Consider the following 20,555-nt stretch of genomic DNA (forward strand, 5'->3'; position numbering starts at 1 on the left):
TGATTATAAGGATTGGGTTCTTTCACTCAGAGTGCATAACGAATGAAGTGCTGCAAATAAAAGTGCCAGTTATTTGTTTTGCACACATGTCAAAGTAATTATGGCCTTTGTAGGGTGTGTGAGGTTTATGGTCAATATAATGGATATTATGCAGGGGAGGAGAGGAGGGGGTGGGAGCATTCCAGCATATTGTGTTTGCATACCATGACTCAGATGAGTGCCACATGTGGCTACCTAATCTCAGTCTGGTCCAAAAAATGTCTAACCTACATTTAATCTAGGCTTCTAGTTAAGAATTCAGTTTTGTCCCCACTTCTTTGCTTAATTTTTATGTCAGTGTCTAAGCCTGCCCAGACATTCCTTTCTTTAGGCAGCTGGCAAACACCTGCAATACAAAGCAGAACACAAAACTTAGCAAGTATGTGTTGCTAAGTTTTAAAAAAAACTGTATGGATGCCACTTTTGCTTTTGGACAGTTAGTGAAGTTCCATCCCTGATGGATATCCCATAATTGACTGTAGTGATATTACCTGAAAGAGGAAACGTTCAGGAACAACAGCAATTCAGCCTTAAGGGGAAGACCTCGCAAAGTCACAGAGCAGGCTCAATGCGTAAAAACATGTGCTATGGAATGACAAGTTATGTTACCTTGTTTGGCAGTCAGATGGATGAGCCTTGGTTTGGCAGATGCCGGGGGAAAGGTCACCTGCCTGAGTGTGAAGTTTGGTGAAGAAAAAATAATGGTATGGGGCTGGAGATAAGTCCCTTATCTCTAGCGAAGGGCAATCATAATGCTTTTGCACACCAAGACATTTCGGACAATGCTGTGCTTCCAACTTTGTGGCAACAATTTGTGGAAGGCCTGCCAGGACTATAAAGACATGGTCTGATGAGTTCCGTGTGGAAGAACTTGACTGACCTGCACAGAGTCTGGACCACAACCCCACTGAGTGACTTTGGGATGAACAGGAATAGAGATTGCGAGCCAGGCCTTCACGCCCACCATCAGTGCCTGACCTTATAAATGCTCTACAGAATGAATGGGCTCAAATTCCCACAAAAACACTCCAAAATCTCGTGGAAAGTCTTCTGGAAAGAGAGCAAGCAGTTATAGCTGCAAGGGACCAACTATAGTGTTCTATCCAAACTAGTAAGTATCTCTCTTTTTCTGACAGCTGAAGGGGAAGATTTACTTACCCTATTGACATTTTTACTCTTTTAAAGCAATCAAGGCCTGATTTTTTTGCTTTTAATTACTTGAAATAAGACTTTTACCAGGGTCACAGTAAGTGTAAAGACATATTTTTGGCAGAAAATCACACTGAATCACTTGCTGATATTTGAAATCGCAGTGTAATTCAGTCTGAAAAGGTTTACTGTGTTTTTAAAGCACACATTCCTTGTGCCCTTAAATAAACTTTCACTTTCTGCCTTCCTCCCTGCATGTTTGCTCAGCCCAAGCAATGATTTGGTAAAACCAGAAAACCCGCAGCTTTTTTGGCAGCCTACATGAAACGTGTTTCCAGTGTTGCACAATCTGTTACAGATGATCAGAGGCTTTCCCAGAAGATGGTTAATGCTTGAAGTGTTGCCACAAAATAGATACACAGCAGCTTAGACAGGCACAGAGTGTACACAGAGAAAACATTGTCACTTTCCGGTAATCCAGCCAGCAGGAACACACATGCTACCCACCTTTGCATATGGAGTTTCCCAAGTTTGGCCAGATTTCAGTCTGGGAGGGGTGAGCCAGTACAAAAACTCATTCAAGACTGAAAGATCTGTCAGTCTGAAGAGCAATGGGTTAGTAGAACAGACTCTTGGGCTTCAATTTCTGACATTTTTATTTCCACAAGAGCTTTTACTTTAAAGGCTATTATTTTGTTACATCTGCCTTGGATCTGGACACATTAGTCTGTCATATTTCAGAGCAGCTGCCTAGCCTTGACAGAGGATTGTGAAGGACTGTTGTGATAATAGGACCTATCTTCACTGTTTGCTTCAGACTTGTGGACGGATAGACTGAGAAGCATGTCAAAAGAGGTGAAGACAGAGAGCGTGTCGCTGGATCCCCTGGGTGCAGCAGCTGCCCCAGAACAGGGGCTGCTGTGCATTTTTGGGACGGGGGACATGGGGCGCTCCCTGGGCCAACGTCTGCTCCAGTCTGGATACAAGGTGGTGTACGGCAGCCGCAGACCACACAGCTGTGGCCCTCTGCCTCAGGGAGCTCAGGTACAACTCACAGCATGCATGACATCTTCCTCTGTGCAAATGTAACTTTTCCTACAGCCTTTTGAGATGTTTCTATTCTTAATACATTTGAAATGTGCTGCATGAAAAAAACATGATTGTGAGGGGTTCTTATTTTACCTGTTGTTCTATAATGCAAGTATGTTTTATATGTTTAAATAACAACTAAAATTGAGTCGTTACCACCCCATATACATTATTATCCCTTAAAATAAGGTTGACATCCCAGGAAAATAAAAAGCAAAAAATAAAGATATATGTCCCCTTAGGGCTTGCCTATAGAGCTCCCTTTATCACGCTTTGAAAGTTGACCGAGTTAAACGAGGCCACTGAGGTTTGTCTGCACGTGATTCTGTATTTACTTTGCTATGTTTTCCTTAATGCAATATGTGCTTAACCACTGATCCATCAACCAGCACAGTGAGCCATTTATAAGAGAGTGTAGTGTTGAGTCAAATGTGATGAATGCATAAAAATAGTTCTGTGTTTTTGTGTGTCATTCAGGTGATGAGCCATGCAGCAGCAGCCCAGTCAGCCAGTGTGGTTTTTCTGTGTGTTCACAGAGAGCACTATGACTTCTTAGAAGAATTAGCTCTTCAACTCAAGGGGAAGGTACGTTCACTGCAAATCTAATGATGCAGGTTTGACTAATTTCTTTTAAAAATATCTATTTATGTATATTTTAAGCCATATTTATCTGTGAAGTGCAGACAGCTCTGCCCACAGAATTGGCTGGGCCCCTGAAAAACCCAGAGAATGAGCCCTACCCAGTTGTGATTTAGTGATGATATCAATGCACGTGTGTGTTGAATCAGTAGCATTTCTGGTAGCGTGTCCTGGCTTATGGTTACTTCATTTTGGAGCTGAAAAATTGGCTAAGCTATTATTGGGTTCTGATGTTGTAATTTTTTTGTGCCACCCTTTTTAACCTCTTTTAACCACTTTTCCCCACCTTTTTGCCACTTGTATTTGCACTTTTCATCCATTTTGCTCACTTTTTTTGCCCATTTTTGCCACATATAATCCGTTTTTGCTTCTTTCACAGTCTCATTTCGATACCGTTGCCACTTTTAAACCGTATTTCATCACTTTTTCTGCCTGTTTTTTGCCACTTTCTTTTGTTTCCCCTTTTCAACTCATTTTTGCCTCTGTTAACACATCTGTGCAACATATAATCCCATTTTTGCAACTTGAAAACCTTTCTTCCTCTTTTTCTGCCAGTTTGATCCTCTCTTAACACATTTTGCCACTGTCAACCACTTCAAACTGTTTTTTTCTCACTTGTATCCCATTTTCACCACTTTTTTGCCTCTTCTCATAGGCAGAGCATGGGGATGACTTACAGGGCTTTAGCCCCTAATGTCTTCTTGTCTTCTTAAAAGCCCTGAATCCTTAGTATGGTGAAAAGTATTTCTTCTGCTTAGTGTTATGATCAACAAATACAAAAATACATTTTTTACAGTTTACAAATGGATGTGGAAATTTTATTTTTGTAGGCAAACTGTATAAAATCAAACTGTCTTTTAGCTTATAAGAGTTTATACCATAATATTAAAAAATAGTTTCAAGTATTAGATAGCATTTTCTGTATCTCAAAAATATCTCTAAATCCAGAACCCCACATTTTGCTTTATATGTTATTTTTTAAGAACTTAATTCATACCTTTTCCACGTTGTGTGTGTTTAAAAAAATAAACATTTAACAGTTTTTGCCCTTTTAAGGCAGAAGACATAAAAATTATTGATATTTATGGGCACACTTTGAGAACAATTGCTCTTTAAATAAATGATGACTGTAACAGATGCTTTTCTAAGATGAAAGTGCATCATTATTACCTTAAGATGTATAGCCCACTTTTGTTTGTGGTTCAGATCTATAGCTATAGTTAAGATTACTTAAAAATAGTGCTTATAACTCCCTGAATAGTAAAGCCTTACACCACTTTTTAACCCATTTTAATGGGTGTGGTATGTTTTAAGAAAGGGGTTTACATTTTGTAGAAGACTATATATTAAAACATAAATAAATAATAAAATATATGTAGCTATGACAAGAGTGATAATAATTCAGGTAAATCAATACATTATCACAGCTCAGTTTAAAAAAAAAAAAGCTTGCGCCGCTTGTTATGAGTTAAATATTCAACAATGAGATAAACTAGTTTGTTAAGTTTCTTGAATTAAGATGTAACGTCTCATTTCAAGTAAAAACCGCCACATTATGGAGGTTTATGTATAAGATACAAAAGTCTTAGGCCGCCATGAAAGGGATATGGCAGTATTTTTGATGTTGGGTCATGTGAGGTACCTAGTAGTGGTATTAGCCTCTAGTGATTTCAGTGAGCATTGCTTCTTTAAGAATGACTCACTGGTTGAATTGGTCAGGAAGTTTGGTTATACAGAGTAAAAGATGCATACAGTTTCCTTTGGCAAAAAGTGGGCCCCAAAACAATGTTGACACTGATGATACAGCTATAAAAGATAAGAAATTCTCTGGCTTTGAAGACTGGTTGAAAACTTATAAAAGAAACTACACATATTGCACCTTTAAAAAAAATGTAAAGAGATATTTTGAAGAGAAATCAGACTTGCTAAGACTTGATTTTTTGCTCTGCTGTTTGTGCAGTTAGATCTTGTAAACCTTGTAAGTTTTTTATCCACTCCTCTGATTCTGTTGATTTGAAGGTGCTGGTGGACGTCAGCAACAACCTGAAGAAGAATCTCTACCCAGAGGCCAATGCAGAGTATCTCCAGAGGTTAGAGGAAATGGGGCAGTAACATGATTACCTTAACTCTCTGGGGGGTCTGATAGATCATGTGGTTTGAATCACCAACGACTGATGGTACAAGAAGCAAAACAGGGTTTGTTGTTTACTGTGCAGGCTGGTCCCTGGAGCATACGTGGTTAAAGCTTTTAACACTTTGTCTGCCTGGGCTCTGCAGAACGGACCCTCGGATGCCAACAGACAGGTAATAAATGTGTCAAGTTTGTGAGTGTATTTCCAGTCAAATGTGTCTAAAAATATCAAAACCTTCGTTCTTCTCTGTCTGCTATTTAGGACTTTTTCCTAATGGGGACATATCTTATTTTAGAATTCATTCTGTGTCTATTCTTTTTCCACTGCAGCACTACAAGCTTTTTACGATTCCCCATTGTGTTCACACAGCAGGGTGTTGACCAACAAGTTAAAAATAATAGTCCCTTTCAGAGAGGAAAGCATTTCAGTCCAAGCTATATTATTATCTCATTTTGAAGTTTTGATCAAACCCTATCCATGTAAAAGAAGCCAAATCGGAGGAGTCGGCCTTGTCTTTACTGTGAGTGCCATCTTTGATGTATCCTTGAATCAATTAACTCCACAGTCTCCCTTAGATCCCAGCTTCCATCACGTGCTTTGCTCTCTCGCTCTGTACTGCAAAGCTGCAGCATATGTGGGTTTTTCGGTTTTCTTTGGAACTCGTTTTTACCATCCCAGGGGACGGTAAAATCCACACAGGAGACAGAGAGAGATAGAGGAAGGGAGAGAGAGAGAGTACTGTTGAGGTCATTTGCTTATGTATTGTGGTGTATTGGTGCATTTAGAACAAAGTTGGTATCATAGCAGAGAAAACTGAACACTGTTTTTTACTAAATCAATTTCTCATTCAGGATCTTCATGTACTTTTACATGCATTCCTCTGGTATACAATCCATTGTACTGTTGCACTGATTTAACATAATGCAAATACAAAAAAAAGACGATGTTTACAACTCATATGTGCCTTTATTCACCAAGGCTTTAAAAAGAATTCTGCTTGAAACCACTTACACAGTTTTCAAGAGAATTCCAACAGTTTCAGAGCCATGCACTTCTGAATAGTTTCTGCAGCTGTTAATTAAGCACTTAAGAAATTCAAACACATTTGTCCACAAAATACCTAGTAAATGTGACTCAAGCTCACTTATTCTGTTGCTTTAGTTTCAAGAATTAGTTAACCATACAGCTGTATTTATTCTTAAAGTTTTCTGACCTCCAGAGTCACTGGAGTTTCTCTAGGCCCAGCAGGTCTGAGCACATCTCCTATTAACTGTCCTGATGTGAAGCCACACTTTTTTTGTGGTAATTCCTGATAATTCTGTATTTTTTTGAATTAATTTGTGCTTTGTATATGACGCCTCAAGTCAATTCTTATGCCTTTTTGTTTTGGTGGTAAGGTTTACTTGTGTATTTACATCCAAATTGACTTCGCCCCTGAAAAACCCAGTGAATTAGACCTTGCAGTTATGATTTATTCACAATGTCAATGCATATGTGTTGGATCAGTAGCATTACTGCTAGCATCCTGGCTAACAGTTACATCATTTTGGCGCTGAAGAGTGTACCACATGATTATAGGGTTTGCTACTTGTAACCAATTTTGATCACTTATTGCCAATTTTAACCCATTATCACCACTTTTTTGCAACTCATTTCCACCACTTTGCACAGCTGACCTCTTTTTGCTACTTATTGACTATTTTTGCATCATTACATAATTGATCACTTATTTTTCACTGAAGTTGGCACAGTTTCTTCTACCTTTTTCTCTGTCATCCTGACGTCTTTTCACCGCAGACAGGTATTTCTGTTTGTCTATCTATGCTACTGTTTGATAATAGAACATGAACAAAGTACGTACTGGTCTGTCATACAGTTGGCCTGTTTCAGCAGTTCACACACAGCACACAACAAAAGGTTAGCACATGAACTTCGCACAGTAGCTGGCTCACTGGACAATGTGTTAAACAGACATGTTAGCGTACAGAAGTAACAGTAAACCACCCCGGGTTTATCTCAATAGCATTTCCATAAATTTCAGTTTATTTGTAAGTCCATAAATGCAAATATAAACATTAATACATGAATTCTGCAGCCTACACAGTGTTGTGCTCCACAACTCCCAATATACCTGAGATCTGGCAGTTAAATTCATGAAATAATTACATTGTTAACATCACAAACTAAGCGACATTTCATATATTAAACAGAAAAAAAAGGGCCCTGATCTAACCTGGGGGTAAATTACGTACAGACCTGTTTTAGAAGTAGATACATAAACAGTGTCTCACTTTAGCTTTGTTAGCTTTAGCTAAAACTAACATAGCTACATTACTACTTAAGCCAATGTAGCCAAGTTAGTTTTAACAACGTAGGCTTTGGTAAGTATCCCAATTCAAAAGTTTCTCACTGGAGCTGTAAGCTTTCAGTAAAAATGCAGTAATTAAAGGCTGATTAAGGCTGTATATCTTCCATCATCCAGGTGTTTCTCTGTGGAAACAATGCAGAGGCCAAGCAGGCTGTAGCTGAGGCAGCAACCAAACTATGCTTCTCTGTTCTGGATAGAGGGTCTCTGTCAGCAGCCCGAGAGCTGGAGGACTTCCCCTTGCGTCTGTTCCCTGAGTGGAGGCTGCCGCTACGCATTGCTGTTGGCCTCACTGCCTTCTTCTTCTTCTATGTCCTCATCAGAGATGTCATCTATGCTTATGTCGACCAAGGGAAAAACATCTCCTTCAGAATTATGGTGTCACTGGCCAACAAGGTTTTCAAACAAGCACTTTTGTTCATTTGCCTCCAGGTGGGATTTATAGAAAAAAACGCACACTCACATTTCGTGTTTGTCTTCTGTCTTTAAGGTGTTCCCCATTGTGTCCCTCATCATGTTGGCTCTGTGTTACCTGCCTGGAGTTATAGCTGCTTTCCTTCAGCTCTACAGAGGGACCAAATACAGGTCAGACATCAAAACATGAAGGACTGATATTTAGTGACTGCACAGAGGTTTACAGTTTCCATCATGTTCTAAATATTGCATCATGAAAGTGAAACTACTGATGTTTTAGGCGTTTCCCTGACTGGTTGGATCGCTGGATGTTGTGTAGGAAACAACTGGGACTCTTAGCACTGGGCTTTGCATCACTACATGTGCTCTACACGCTCCTCATCCCCATAAGGTTAGTAACACACAAACTTATGCTCCCTCCTAAATATGATTGTAAATGTGCAAGTCATTTCTATTTATTTTCAACAAAACAAATAATGATAGCTTTAGTTATCAAAACTGCTGCACCAGCTACACAGTACTGTGACCCTGAAGGTCAAATGCAAAAAGAAAAAAAAAAATCATTAATTAAAATGAATATATATCTGTTGTATAAAAATTAAGATAAAAAAATCACTGATACAATTAAATAATTGAATAAATAAGTAAGTGAATAAACTAATAAATAATATAAACAAATAGATTAATAAATATATCAATAGATAAATAAATTAAAAATTTTAGAGAATGCAAAAAATATAAAAGCAAAAACATTTCACAGAAAACTTATAAGATGAAATGCAAAAATACTTCCTATTTAAAAAAGCCAAAACATTTCACCTCAAAACAGCATTTAAGATAAAATGCAACAATACTAACCTTGCAAAGCAGATGGATACGGCCATTTCCTTGTTTCGCGAATCCATCTTGCAAAGCTCCCATCTGAACCGTTTGGGCCTAGTTAGAAAGTGACAGGACCAATCAGCGACAAGGGGCAGTACTTTCAGGCACGGGCAGTCGTGACGTAAACAAGCAGCAACAAGAGGCCAGTGCAATTATGGCAGAAGAGCTGGGCGTACTTACATGTCTATAGTCGCCATGTTTTCGTGTCATTCCTTGGTAGCTGTGCACGTGCAGCTCAATAGCTGCTACGTCACGTGTTTTGTTGCTCTTATTGACCCATAGAGATGTGACAGACAGAACGTTCATCCAATCACACTCTGAGTTTTTTGTGTGTGAAACACATCCATCTGGCGTGTCAGGTGACAACAATACTTCATAACAAAAACATTTCATTTAATACAAAATATGCAATAAATGCAAAAATGGAAGGAACTTTAAATCATTTCACAACATGCAAAAGTATTCAATCAAAGCCATGAAAAATGAAAAAATTAAAACAAAAAGTGAAAATAGGTTTGTGCAAAGATAAATGAATAAATTTGCCAATACAAAAATTGATTTAAAAAGGCTAAAATAAAGCAATATATAAATAAGCATAACAACATGCAAAACTATTTCTTGGATCATAAATTTTTAACATAACATAAAATAATTGAATTAAATACAAATATATTTAAAAAAGCAAAACTCCCATGAAACACAAACCCTTTAATCAAATTTAAAAAGCATTTGATTTAATGCAAAATATTCCATAAAATCCCAAAATATTCATATATATTACATTCTTGTGTTTTATCAATCTGAACAATAGAAAGATTGGCATTATTATTTTAAACCAGTAGTGGCTGAAATCCTACTTCAATTCTAAAAGTGTTTAAGTTCTTGGAAGAAATTTAAAACTGCAAAGTTGTCTCAACTTTAATTCAAGAGTAAGCTAGCTGCATTAATGAATTCAAAACCCTTCCTAAATAGTTTTCAAGACAAATAATACAAAGTTCTTCTAACAAAGAATTCAGTTTTCACACCAAATTATACCAAAAAAATCAAGATTTCAAGTTTTCCTAAAAGTATCAGATTTCCCTTTCAAAAAGTTTCTGCCTAGTTTTCTAACAAATACATAACAGACACCAAATGTACTCACAGTTATGTCAAGTATTATCATCATATATATATTTTTGCACTACTTGGTATTAAATAATACATTTAGTTTGGTCATTATTTAGAGGCAGATATTTTAAGATTATTCTTCATTCTGTTCCTTTTCATTCAAAGTGGAAGATTTTACATTTGATATGAATTGTTTAGTTTTATTGAATGAAATAAACCGAAATGAATAAATTCAAAAATGAAACATATGAGCACTTTTAACAGAGTAAAGTCATTTGCCAGTTAAGTATGTGTCCTGGTTGCTGATACAAATTTAACAGAGGTTTAGCCATACTTTCAGGAAATTTAAAGTTTAGTTTTTCCCATGACAGTGATGTTTCTTAATGTTTTCATTGGATGTTGTGGTTTGTGCTGTGTTAGTCTCAAAGCTGTGTATTCTGAGAGGTCATTAGATGATATTGTCTACACTTGGCTTACTGAGCTGTTGTTTAAACTGCATCACTTTTCACTTGGCATACCCAATAGATTTGCGACTTACTGAATGCTGTAAACACTCTGAAAACAGTAGGGTAATTATGCAGCTTAATAGCGGTCAGACCCCACAGAGGATAACAGCATACATTACTGTAAAACTCATTGAAATTTCCCTCAGTCCTTGTAAATATTTACTATAAATAAACTTACAGAGACTCTTGGTACAAACTGTGATTTATCTAGGTACACAGAAACTTTTAAGTAGGTGAGAGTTTGAACAGTACAAAGGAAAGGACTTCATAAGAGCCATGGATGAGAATGACAAAGAGGCACTGGGAGATGTCACAGCCTGGCTTTTAGGCCACAACTAAAACTGGAGACACATGGCTTTGTTATGTACTAAAGTCATTTATTTACAAGAATATGGATCAAAACTCAGAATAACATGTGGACTGAAGACTCTGTAAAGTCAGTTGTATAAGGTGTGGGTGATGTAAAGTCAAAGTCAAAGGACCCAAAACTAAGGTCTGTGATTGGTCTCTCCTTAAGTCTGCTTATTGGCTGCTGCCCTTAAATTTAAGCACAAGAGATACCAGGCTCAGGTGTGCCTCTCCCTGCTGAACTTTGTGATTGCTCCAGTTTTCTTGGGAATGGTAGCTAGGTGCCTAGGTTGAACTGAAAGTGGTAGAGTGGTTTGATCCATAAACATCTAGTTGGCTGGTTGGTTGAATTCTGAGACAAGGTTCATATCCAGCAAGCATCACTAGAGGGCTAGTGGTTTACTAGCTGAGGCCATGAAGCCTAACACTTCATTTTTCAAGACAGTCTGGCTGCAGACTGTTCATCTGAGACACTGCATATCTCAACAGAATACATGCTTAAACTTCTGAAATAAAATCGGATCAAAGTTCCATTCAGGGTTATGGTAAGGGTTGAGGTAAGGGTTAGGATAACAAAAGTTAAAAGTCTAAAATATAACCTGCAAAACCTGATTACAAAACATTTAACAAAGTTGAGTAAATAGTTTGCTTACAGGAAAAAAGCCTGCACTCCATGAAAATATTCTAACGCAGCAGAAAACAAAGCTACTTAGCTAAAGCTAAGCTCACAAAGCAGCTACGTAAGCTTTGTAGCTATGCTATCTTTGTAGCTAAGCTAGCTTTACCTATGTTTGATGAAGCTCACAGTGCTAAAGCTATGTTAGCTGTAGAGAACATTGCTACATAGCTAACGTAGCCAAAGTTATACTCGCAAAGCAGCTATGTAATCTACGTAGATCCACTTTCTGTGTAGCTACATTAGCTTGAACTGCATTTGCTAACACTCATATCGCTAAAGCCAACATTTCCACATTGGCTTATTAATATTAATTGCATAGCTAGTATAGCTATGTTAGCTCTAGCTAAAGCTAACAAAGCTAAAGTAAGCTACAGTTTATATAACTACTTGTACAATGGGTCATTACAAAATCTAATCCCCTATGTAATGTTTGCAATCTGGTTATTACCTCCACCAAGGAGGATATGTGATCGGCAGGGTTTGTTTGTTAGTTTGTTAGCAACATAACTCAAAACATTATGGACAGATTTTAATGAAATTTTCAGGAAATGTCAGAAATGGAATAAGGGAGAACTGATTAGATTTTGGGAGTGATCCGGATCACCGTCTGGATCCAGGAATTTTTTTATAAGGATTCTTTATTATTGGGAGATAGGGCTAATGGCGGAGGTCTGCGCTCTCTGAGTGCTTTTCTAGTTTCATGAATGTAACTTCCAGACTTTGCTTTTCAATAAAGTTGAACTCAAAATCTTACAAAAATAAAATCTAAAACTTGAATTAAGTCGTACTGTCAAATTTTTGGAGATACAGCAGCTCAGATGAATGGTGTGCGGCCCCATCCCTCTCTATTTTTTTTCAACAGCTTCATTATTTTCACAAATTTGGAAAAATCACAACAAATGCAACCATTGTAAAATAAGACTCTGATTTCTATAGACGGCATTTTTTCTCAGTGTGATCCACAATTGGCTTGTTTTACTTTACTCCATACCACCATTGCAACCGCAGCAAAACCAGTATGTTTGCCTGGCCAAACAGTCTGATTTTTTATCTGCTGAAGGATAAAGAGTGATGGTAATGATTCAAAGCAGTGATAATCAGCAAAGGCTTCAGTGAGTAATGAGTTAAAAAAAAAACTGATAACAGTGTTTTTGTCACAAAAACTGTAAAAGAAATAGCACTAAAGCCGTGTGTGACACAAAGCGGTTATGTGTAGATCTGGAGTGGAGAGGATCTTTAAACTGATGAGAATTTGATATGTGTTAAAGAAATGACTAAATGCTGTAAGTTTGGCTGGAGATCTATTAGTTTAAAACTAAATATGTGGATGATTTTATTTTGACATTATGATAAAATTTTCAGGTAAAAGTCCCTGTCAAGTGAAATCCAAATTTTGTTTATTTTAACACACTAGATATGTTGGAATAAGGTTGCTGTAAACATGTGAAAACACTGAGATCTATGTGTGACTGAGTTTTGGATTTAGGCCATTAGAAAGTTATTCACCTTTTTCCTGACTTCGTTTTATTTGAGCAGGGTAAATGTAGGAGCCGATGACATCACCAGTCTGGATGAAGAATGACCCCGCCCCCCTAAAGCTGCAATGATATAAAACCACAGAGCAGTTCATCTCAGTACAGTCTGTTGTTAGCTGATGCCACTTCCTTCATTCAAAGTTAACAGCCAGCTACATGCTGTGTTTTTGCTTAGTGTAATGTCATTTTCCCAAATCTATCAGTCACGCTGTACTATGGGTCATTAACAGTGTCATAATGGAGAGATTTTTACCAGAAAACAGTATATTTAATCAGCTGCGCTCTGACCTGAGAGGACTGTGATCCTCATGAGTGGGCATGGCTTCAGCTCATTCAACTGACACGCCCACAAACAAAAAATACAGGTTTTGTTCAAAATAATTTTACAGGGACTTGATGACCTACTTGTTCAGACTGGCCTTTGATTGATCTGCTTTGTGTGCTGTGGACTGTTTTTAATTGTCTCTGCATCTGTCCGTGTTGCTTTTGTCTCCTCTGTAAAGAACTTTGTGACACTGATAAATAGCAATATGACCACTTCGGCAGTATTTCAAAAAGCCGAAAAAAGAAACAAGGCCATCTTATTTTTTTTTCAGATATTTTGTGATGAAACAAATCATTTAAAAAGACTGGATAGCAACCTTTTGTTTACTTAGCTTTATAATGAAATAGCTGGTCGAATAAAGGCTTACTTTCACCAGAAGAGTGCCTTGGTTTTTCTCCTTTTTAAATGGCTGTTTTTCCCCTCAAAGAGCATCTCATAATTCTTTGCAAATCTCTAGACTCCTCTTGTTTTATCACTTTAGCAATGTTTCAAAATGTTCTCTAATTCTAACAATGTGAAAAAGGGATCCATTTATCTCAGCCAGTGAATAAGATTAGCTTCATTTTCCTAACATTCCCTTTCTCAATTATTTTGTCTTTTTCTTCCTCAGATATTATGTGAGATTCAAGATTGCTGCAAGCACCATTTCCCAGGTGATAAAGCCAAGCAATTTTTAAAAAATGTGACAAATTCACATTTTTCAGTTTTTATAAAAGAAACATCTCTTCAATCATATACTAAATGATTAGATTATCTAATAACTTTTTTCTGCTGCTATTTTTTCTATTGCTTTACAAACAAACACCTCAGTGTTGTTTATTGTCCCTTTCAGATAAAGGAGAACCGGACATCAGAGTTTGATCAAACCTTAGCCTGGAGGACTGACTCTTACTTCTCCATGGGGATTCTGGGATTTTGCCTGTTTCTGCTGCTGGGAATAACCTCTTTCCCTTCAGTCAGCAATGCTCTCAGCTGGAGAGAGTTCAGCTTCATACAGGTGAATAGAGACATATGTGTCTGGGTCATATGATGGATAGATGGATGGTTGGAGGTGTAAAATGTCGCTGGATAGCCTCAGTGTTTGTACTGACACATTCTGGGCAGACTTTCCTGTGAAGAATGACGTGCAGCCCATCTAAATTGATCTTGATCCCCGCATCCTGTTTACTGCTTGCTGGCGGCCGCAACTTGAGACAGCAGATTTTTTTTTATATAACCATTTCAAGTGGAGCTGGCCCTGTGGTCTCCACAGCAATCTGTCCAACAGCTCTGCCCTAAAGCACATGTTTATGTTTGTGCCTGAGAGTGGCATAACAGGATTTATTAAATAACCGATTGTGTAGTCAATTCATTTCAGCTGAAAATATCCTAGACTTTTCAAACATTTCCTCTGGACCTACTGTGACTTTTAAAAAGTAAACAGATAAGCATCATTGCAAACCAAATTTGAACTTGAATAAGGAAGTGAACGACAAACACACTGTAGCTCATTTTAGACCTGCCTCTAAAAAATGTCACGAGCCAGCTTCAGATAAAATGAATACAAACAGGCTCATTGTGAAATTTAATTTAGGACGACTGATTAGCTCACCTATACACTGTGGCCTTGAAAAGCTGCAAATGACACGTAGATTGATGATTCATTTACCACAAAGATGCATGCTCTTCATATTACATAGACTCTGTGGGTGCTGCCTTAGAATGGGTGCAGTAGAGATGCTTGAACCTCCTGAGACCCTGCATTCACATATGAGGACACTGTTCAATTCTGGCTTCTCTACATTTAAAAAAAAATAATCTGCTGTAAGAATTTGGGATACTTGTTCAGAATTTCTGTAAAAATTTTAAGAGGATCTCGCTGCAGACCTCTTTGGTGGGGCGACCTCGACCCTGAAGCAGAAAGTGACGTAAATTACCCAAGCCAGAACCAGAATGACGTACTGAATGTCAATGTCAGAGTCTTCTTCAAAACTGCATGAGAGGATTTGAGAACAGAGTTCTTCTCAAGAATGTTTTTTTGAATGCTGATTGTAGTCAATTATTCATCAGATGTAGACTTCTCTTTAACTGTCTTTAGAACAAATCAAAGGATCTGAGAAAAATTCTGTGATGCATTTGACTATTAAAAAAAGAAATGAACAAATAACTTCTTATGAATATGCAGGAAAGAATCAGCAGGGACATAAAAAGCACCACTTTGTCCAAAGAGGGTGCCCATATGAACACAACCTAAAAGTCTCTCACAGAAGATTTAAGGAAACTTTGAAATTGCCAAAGACTTGACGTAGCATGCCAAAATGAAGAGAGGGGTAGCTGCAGTGTATTAATCTCTGACACCAGCTCTAATATGGCTGTTTATCTCAGAATGGAAGAGCCATTATTTGCTGGCACAAATCTTTCCAGGTTGTTGTTTTTTTTAATTCAGCTTTAATACAAACAAAGTCTGGCAGCTACATTCATGTAATAACCACATTTCTGCTGTTACAGACCAAGCAAGATTTTATAAATAAAACATAGAAAAGGGTCTAACCCAGGATTAACCTATATATAGATCCATTTTTACAAGATGATACGCAAACAGTGGCTCATTAGTTTCATTAACTTCAGCTAAAGCTAACATAGCTACCTAATTAATGTTACTTTAGTGAATGCAACTAAAACTAGTGAGCTACAGATGTAACATATCTACATAGCTCACATAACAGCTTTGAGAGCTTAGCTTTAGCTATGTTAGTTATGTAGCTAAGTAGCCCTGTTATCTATAGCTAAGTTAGCTTTAGTAATGTGAACTTTAGAAAACATAGCTAAAGCTTACTCAGCTAAGTAGATAATGTATTGACATAGGTCTCTGTGAGCTTAGCTTAAGCTACATTGGCTACGTAGTTCTTTTATCTACAGCTAAGTTAGCTTTAGCAACGTAAACTTTAGAAAACATAGCTAAAGTTTACTCAGCTAAGTAGATAATGTATCAACATAGCTTCTTTGAGAGCTTAGCTTAAGCTACATTAGGTACATAGCTTTGTTATTTATAGCTAAGTTAGCTTTAGTAATGTGAACTTTAGAAAACATAGACAATCTGATTTATTTTGACAGTGTGAGTTTGTATTTATGTTCCGAGATATGCAGCATCTCTGACGAACAGTGTGTGAGTACAACTGATTAAAATACTGAGGTTCAACACGATAGCTCAACCTGTGACATCAAATCCCCTGTCTTCCTTGGCACCAAAACCGACTAGAATCACTAGTTTACCTTTACAACCGTCAAACACATTGATTGAGAGGAACTTAACAACTGATGAAAATTAAAAGCATGGTCAAATTTTTATCGGGACCCTCTTCAAAAACCCCCAGTGTCCCTGTCCGCCCTGGCAACATCTTGGCCTAAACACAGGAAACTGGGACGTTCTTGGCAAAAGATTTTGGACTTCCCCTTATCTTCCCGTAATGTTGTACAAAACAAACCCATCAATTTGCTTTGTTTTGACAGGTTTAAGATCAACCTGCCCCAACACTATAATAAACTATTTGCAGTTATTTTCAGATCTGTGTGTGAGAACCTTTTATATTGCCACAATATCTGCTGGTTTTATATTTATTATAACTACAGTTAATCAGGTGGGCTCTGGAGATGAAGTAAAGGTGTGTGAGTGAGATAGCCAACTTACTATTAAAAATGTGTTGGTAATACTTTACATCATACTTTTATTCACACTGATACAAATGCTAATCTTTTTTTGTCACTTTCACCAATTGAAAATTAAATTGGCCTCACCATAGGGAACAAACTCATTCATAAATGTAACTGGGTCATGTCAAGCTCTCTTTTTCCACAGCCCTCCCCTTTACTCCTGCCTCAATTAGAGCTGTGCTTTAAATGTTAAGTTATTCATCAAATGTAATTTAGGTGGCATACATTATCCTTGGCCATGGTCTTTAGGTTATTGTTCATGTGTGTTGAGTGGGGGCTTTTAAATGAGTGCGTATGTGGGTGCATGTTCTCTGAATTATCTCTTTTTTTACACACACTGATGAGTGTGTTGGAGAGTGTGCATGTGTAGGTCAAAAGCTTCTCTCTGTAAAGGTCAGTGTTTCACCTTGAAGCTTTTCAAAGCTATTACACAGTAATTAGTCATGTGTTTAACCGTGCACGCGCATGTGATCTATGTAGTCAATGTCTGAAAGTGTACCTTGTTTTTTCTCTCTCTTCCAGTCCAAGCTGGGCTACCTGACACTGTTCTTCTGCACCTTTCACACCTACCTGTATGGCTGGGACAGGTTCCTCCGTCCGTCTACCTACAAGTGGTACACACCTCCTGGGTACATGCTGGCTCTGGTTGTGCCGTCTTTGGTGCTGATATTTAAGCTTCTTCTCCTCCTACCCTGTGTGGATCGCACGCTTATGCGAATCCGACAGGGCTGGGAGAGGTGTGATGTAGAGGACAACAGCAAGAAATCACTGCTAACGTAAGACTTTTACGGGCCTGAAACAATTGCATGTACAAAAGAAATAAAAGCAGAAATCATGTAACTGTGAGACATCCAAAACTGAACATTAACACATATTTTTGAGGTCTGTCTAGTTGAGAAAGTCAAAAAGTCATCACATTATAACTCAGGCAAGTCTTTCTTAATGTTTTCTACAATAGCATCAGAGCACATTTAAACTACTGTACCAAATCATAGACACATTAAAGCAGCCATATCTAATTGTGCCTTGTAAAGAACATAGATGTTCACATTTTTTTAATGTGCTGTACTCATACTTGTCAATATAACAGCCTTCAGCTCTGACTTTTACATCTTCAAGTTTCTCATCTTTTATCTACAGTATCTGGCAGCTTGTGTTTATTGGATTTAAAGTGTATATTTTTATGTAAATTTATATTTTTGATTTCTCTTTTTAAATAAAACTCAGAACAAATATTGATAAGAAGCCTCATCTTTCCTTTCCTTCCATAAATCTCTTCCTGTCTGAGAGCTCTGTTTAACTCGAAGAGTTTTTCCCTGCTGAGTTGAATGTGCTCTGTCTCGTCGTCTCGGTCTGATCCCTCTCCAGGGTTCATCCCTCTGGCTGATCTGATGCTGTTCTCCAGGAAACATTCGCTCTGAGCTGCAGGCTTCTCCCTAGTCACTACTAGATCTCATCACATCAGTGGAAAGAGGAGCGTGCTGACTCTATCACTGGAGTCCTCTGCTGAAAGGAGGTTATATTCGGTAGCGTCGGTACAGATAGTTCTTTGATGTCATGCTACAAGTCATTTCGGATCATCCTGGATGGAGTGAAAAAAAGTATAAGACTAAGGAAACTGTTACTGGAACATGATCCACAATAAATGATAATCAAAACAGAGAAAAAGGTCAGCAGCCTGCTACTCCAGCAATACGTCGTTTCCATCTTATGTGTAACATTATGGTGCAAAGTCCTCACTAAACGCTACATTAAAGTCGTGAAGTTATAACTTAACTTGTGTCATTGGGCGGTTGCACCACTGAGAAATAAGGTTGATCTTAACTAGTAGAGCTTTACCTCCAAATTTACTAAAATATTATCATAGATATGATGTTTTCACTTGATTTAACCAATCAATGAAAAAGCATTTTTCAACCCTGTGTTTGTCACAATGTTGCCTCTCGTGTCTAATCGTAATTAAAAGGGTAATGGCTAAAAATAAATTCCAGCTATACTAGGTATGTTATTACTGTTACTATAAAAGCCAATGTAGCTAAGTTAGCTTTGAAAACAAAAGCTTTAGTAAATGTGGTTTAAGCTAATGTAGCTACGTAGGTAACATTTCTACATAGCTTACATAGCTGCTTTGTGAGCTTAGCTTTGTCTGAAGTTAACTTTAGTAATGTGAGCTTTGGCAAGCTTGGCTTAAACTAACTTAGCTACACAGATAAAGTAGATACATGACTTACGTAAATGCTTTGTGAGTTCAGCTTTAGCTATGTTAGCTACATAGCCCCATTAGCTATGCAGCTTATGCAGCTGATGGAGCTATGTAAGCTACATTTGCTGTGTATGTTTTCATGGGGGATCAGCTTTTTTCCTGTAAGCAGACTGAAACATTTAGTAACACAGTTTGCAGGTCATTGTTAACATGTAACTTTTGGTATCCTAACTCATAGCCTAACCCAAAAAGAAAGTTTAACCTGATTTTATTTTGTAGTATTAGCATGTATTTCTGTTCTGATATTTACAGTGTCTCAGTCTGTGAGAGTTGCCATCAGAGACGACTGTCTAGTATTAATGTGTTATTATGGCTGTGTGTGCACATGGGTGTGTACACATGCATGTATGGATAGATGACTGGTTTGCTCTGTGTTTTATAGTCGTTTCGTTTCAAATCGACTTTTCTTCTGCCCAGGGACAACAGATGTAAAATAGCGAAGCTAAATCTGGTACAAAGCATCTTTTCTCTTCTTGAAATGAATGTTTTTGTTTTTTGGTTTGTTTTTTTTTTCTTATTGTCCTTGACACAAATAAACTTAATAAGGCTAAACTATCCTGAATACCACACACAAATAACTGAAGTATACAACTGAAAAACAATACAATCACTTAACAAAACTTACAATAAAAGCTCTCACATTTTATAGTGAAAACTACACACATATAAGCACAGCTTTGTCATTTTAAATAATGTTGCTAATAGCCCCTTATATGATTACCTGCCAAACTGCATTCCACACAAAACATGCACATTCCTACAAAAAGTGAAGACAAAGTGAATATCAAACTAATCCCCGGTTACACATATCTCAAGACTGGCGTCAAAAATGATTAATATAGAAACAGCATCTCAGAGAAACAGCCACTGCAAACTGTTTCTGCCTGTTTGTTTATCTTTATAGTATATTGTAGCAAGAAGGCAAGAAAATTTCTCAGTCAGTGGATTTTACAATAAGTTCACTTTAAGATAAGTGGATATTAAATGCATTTTGTTAACATTATCCACTTCCTTTGTATGAGACTTTAGATTAGCTGTTTTTAGTAAGCCTCTTTAAAACTTCAAAGGCTTTTCCATAAATCATGAATGACAAGTTGGCAACATAAGGAGCATTCAGACAGTAAGAATTATAAGTTTTGTATGTAGCTGTTGGGTCATCAACAATTTTTTATGTGCTTAGCAAAGTTTTGTTGTATATCATTTTATACTGCAATATGGTCTGTGTATCCCTTACATTTTTTTTACATAACATACATTTACTTTTTTGCCTAAAACTTGCTAAATTACATGAAGAAAGTTTTCCCATCTACTACTCTGTAAAGCCTAGCTTCCCTGCTGCCATGACAAAGTCCTTCTGAAAATCACTACCATGAACCTCACTTCAAAATAACAG

At 37.4% G+C, this 20,555-nt stretch overlaps 1 protein-coding gene across 1 annotated transcript; it reads left to right on the forward strand.

Annotated features, from left to right (window-relative positions):
• The first annotated feature begins 1,765 nt into the window (after positions 1 to 1,765).
• On the forward strand, positions 1,766 to 18,131 carry steap4 (STEAP family member 4). The gene is made up of 10 exons (XM_041792594.1): positions 1,766 to 2,232; positions 2,755 to 2,862; positions 4,936 to 5,006; positions 5,133 to 5,220; positions 7,531 to 7,809; positions 7,904 to 7,998; positions 8,108 to 8,218; positions 13,820 to 13,862; positions 14,042 to 14,206; positions 17,422 to 18,131. The coding sequence occupies exons 1-10, from the start codon at positions 2,032 to 2,034 to the stop codon at positions 17,677 to 17,679; spliced, it is 1,419 nt and encodes a 472-aa protein (XP_041648528.1). The 5' UTR covers positions 1,766 to 2,031; the 3' UTR covers positions 17,680 to 18,131.
• The last annotated feature ends 2,424 nt before the right edge of the window (positions 18,132 to 20,555 follow it).

Source organism: Cheilinus undulatus, linkage group 8, assembly GCF_018320785.1.
Source record: "Cheilinus undulatus linkage group 8, ASM1832078v1, whole genome shotgun sequence".
Taxonomy (NCBI): Eukaryota; Metazoa; Chordata; class Actinopteri; order Labriformes; family Labridae; genus Cheilinus; species Cheilinus undulatus.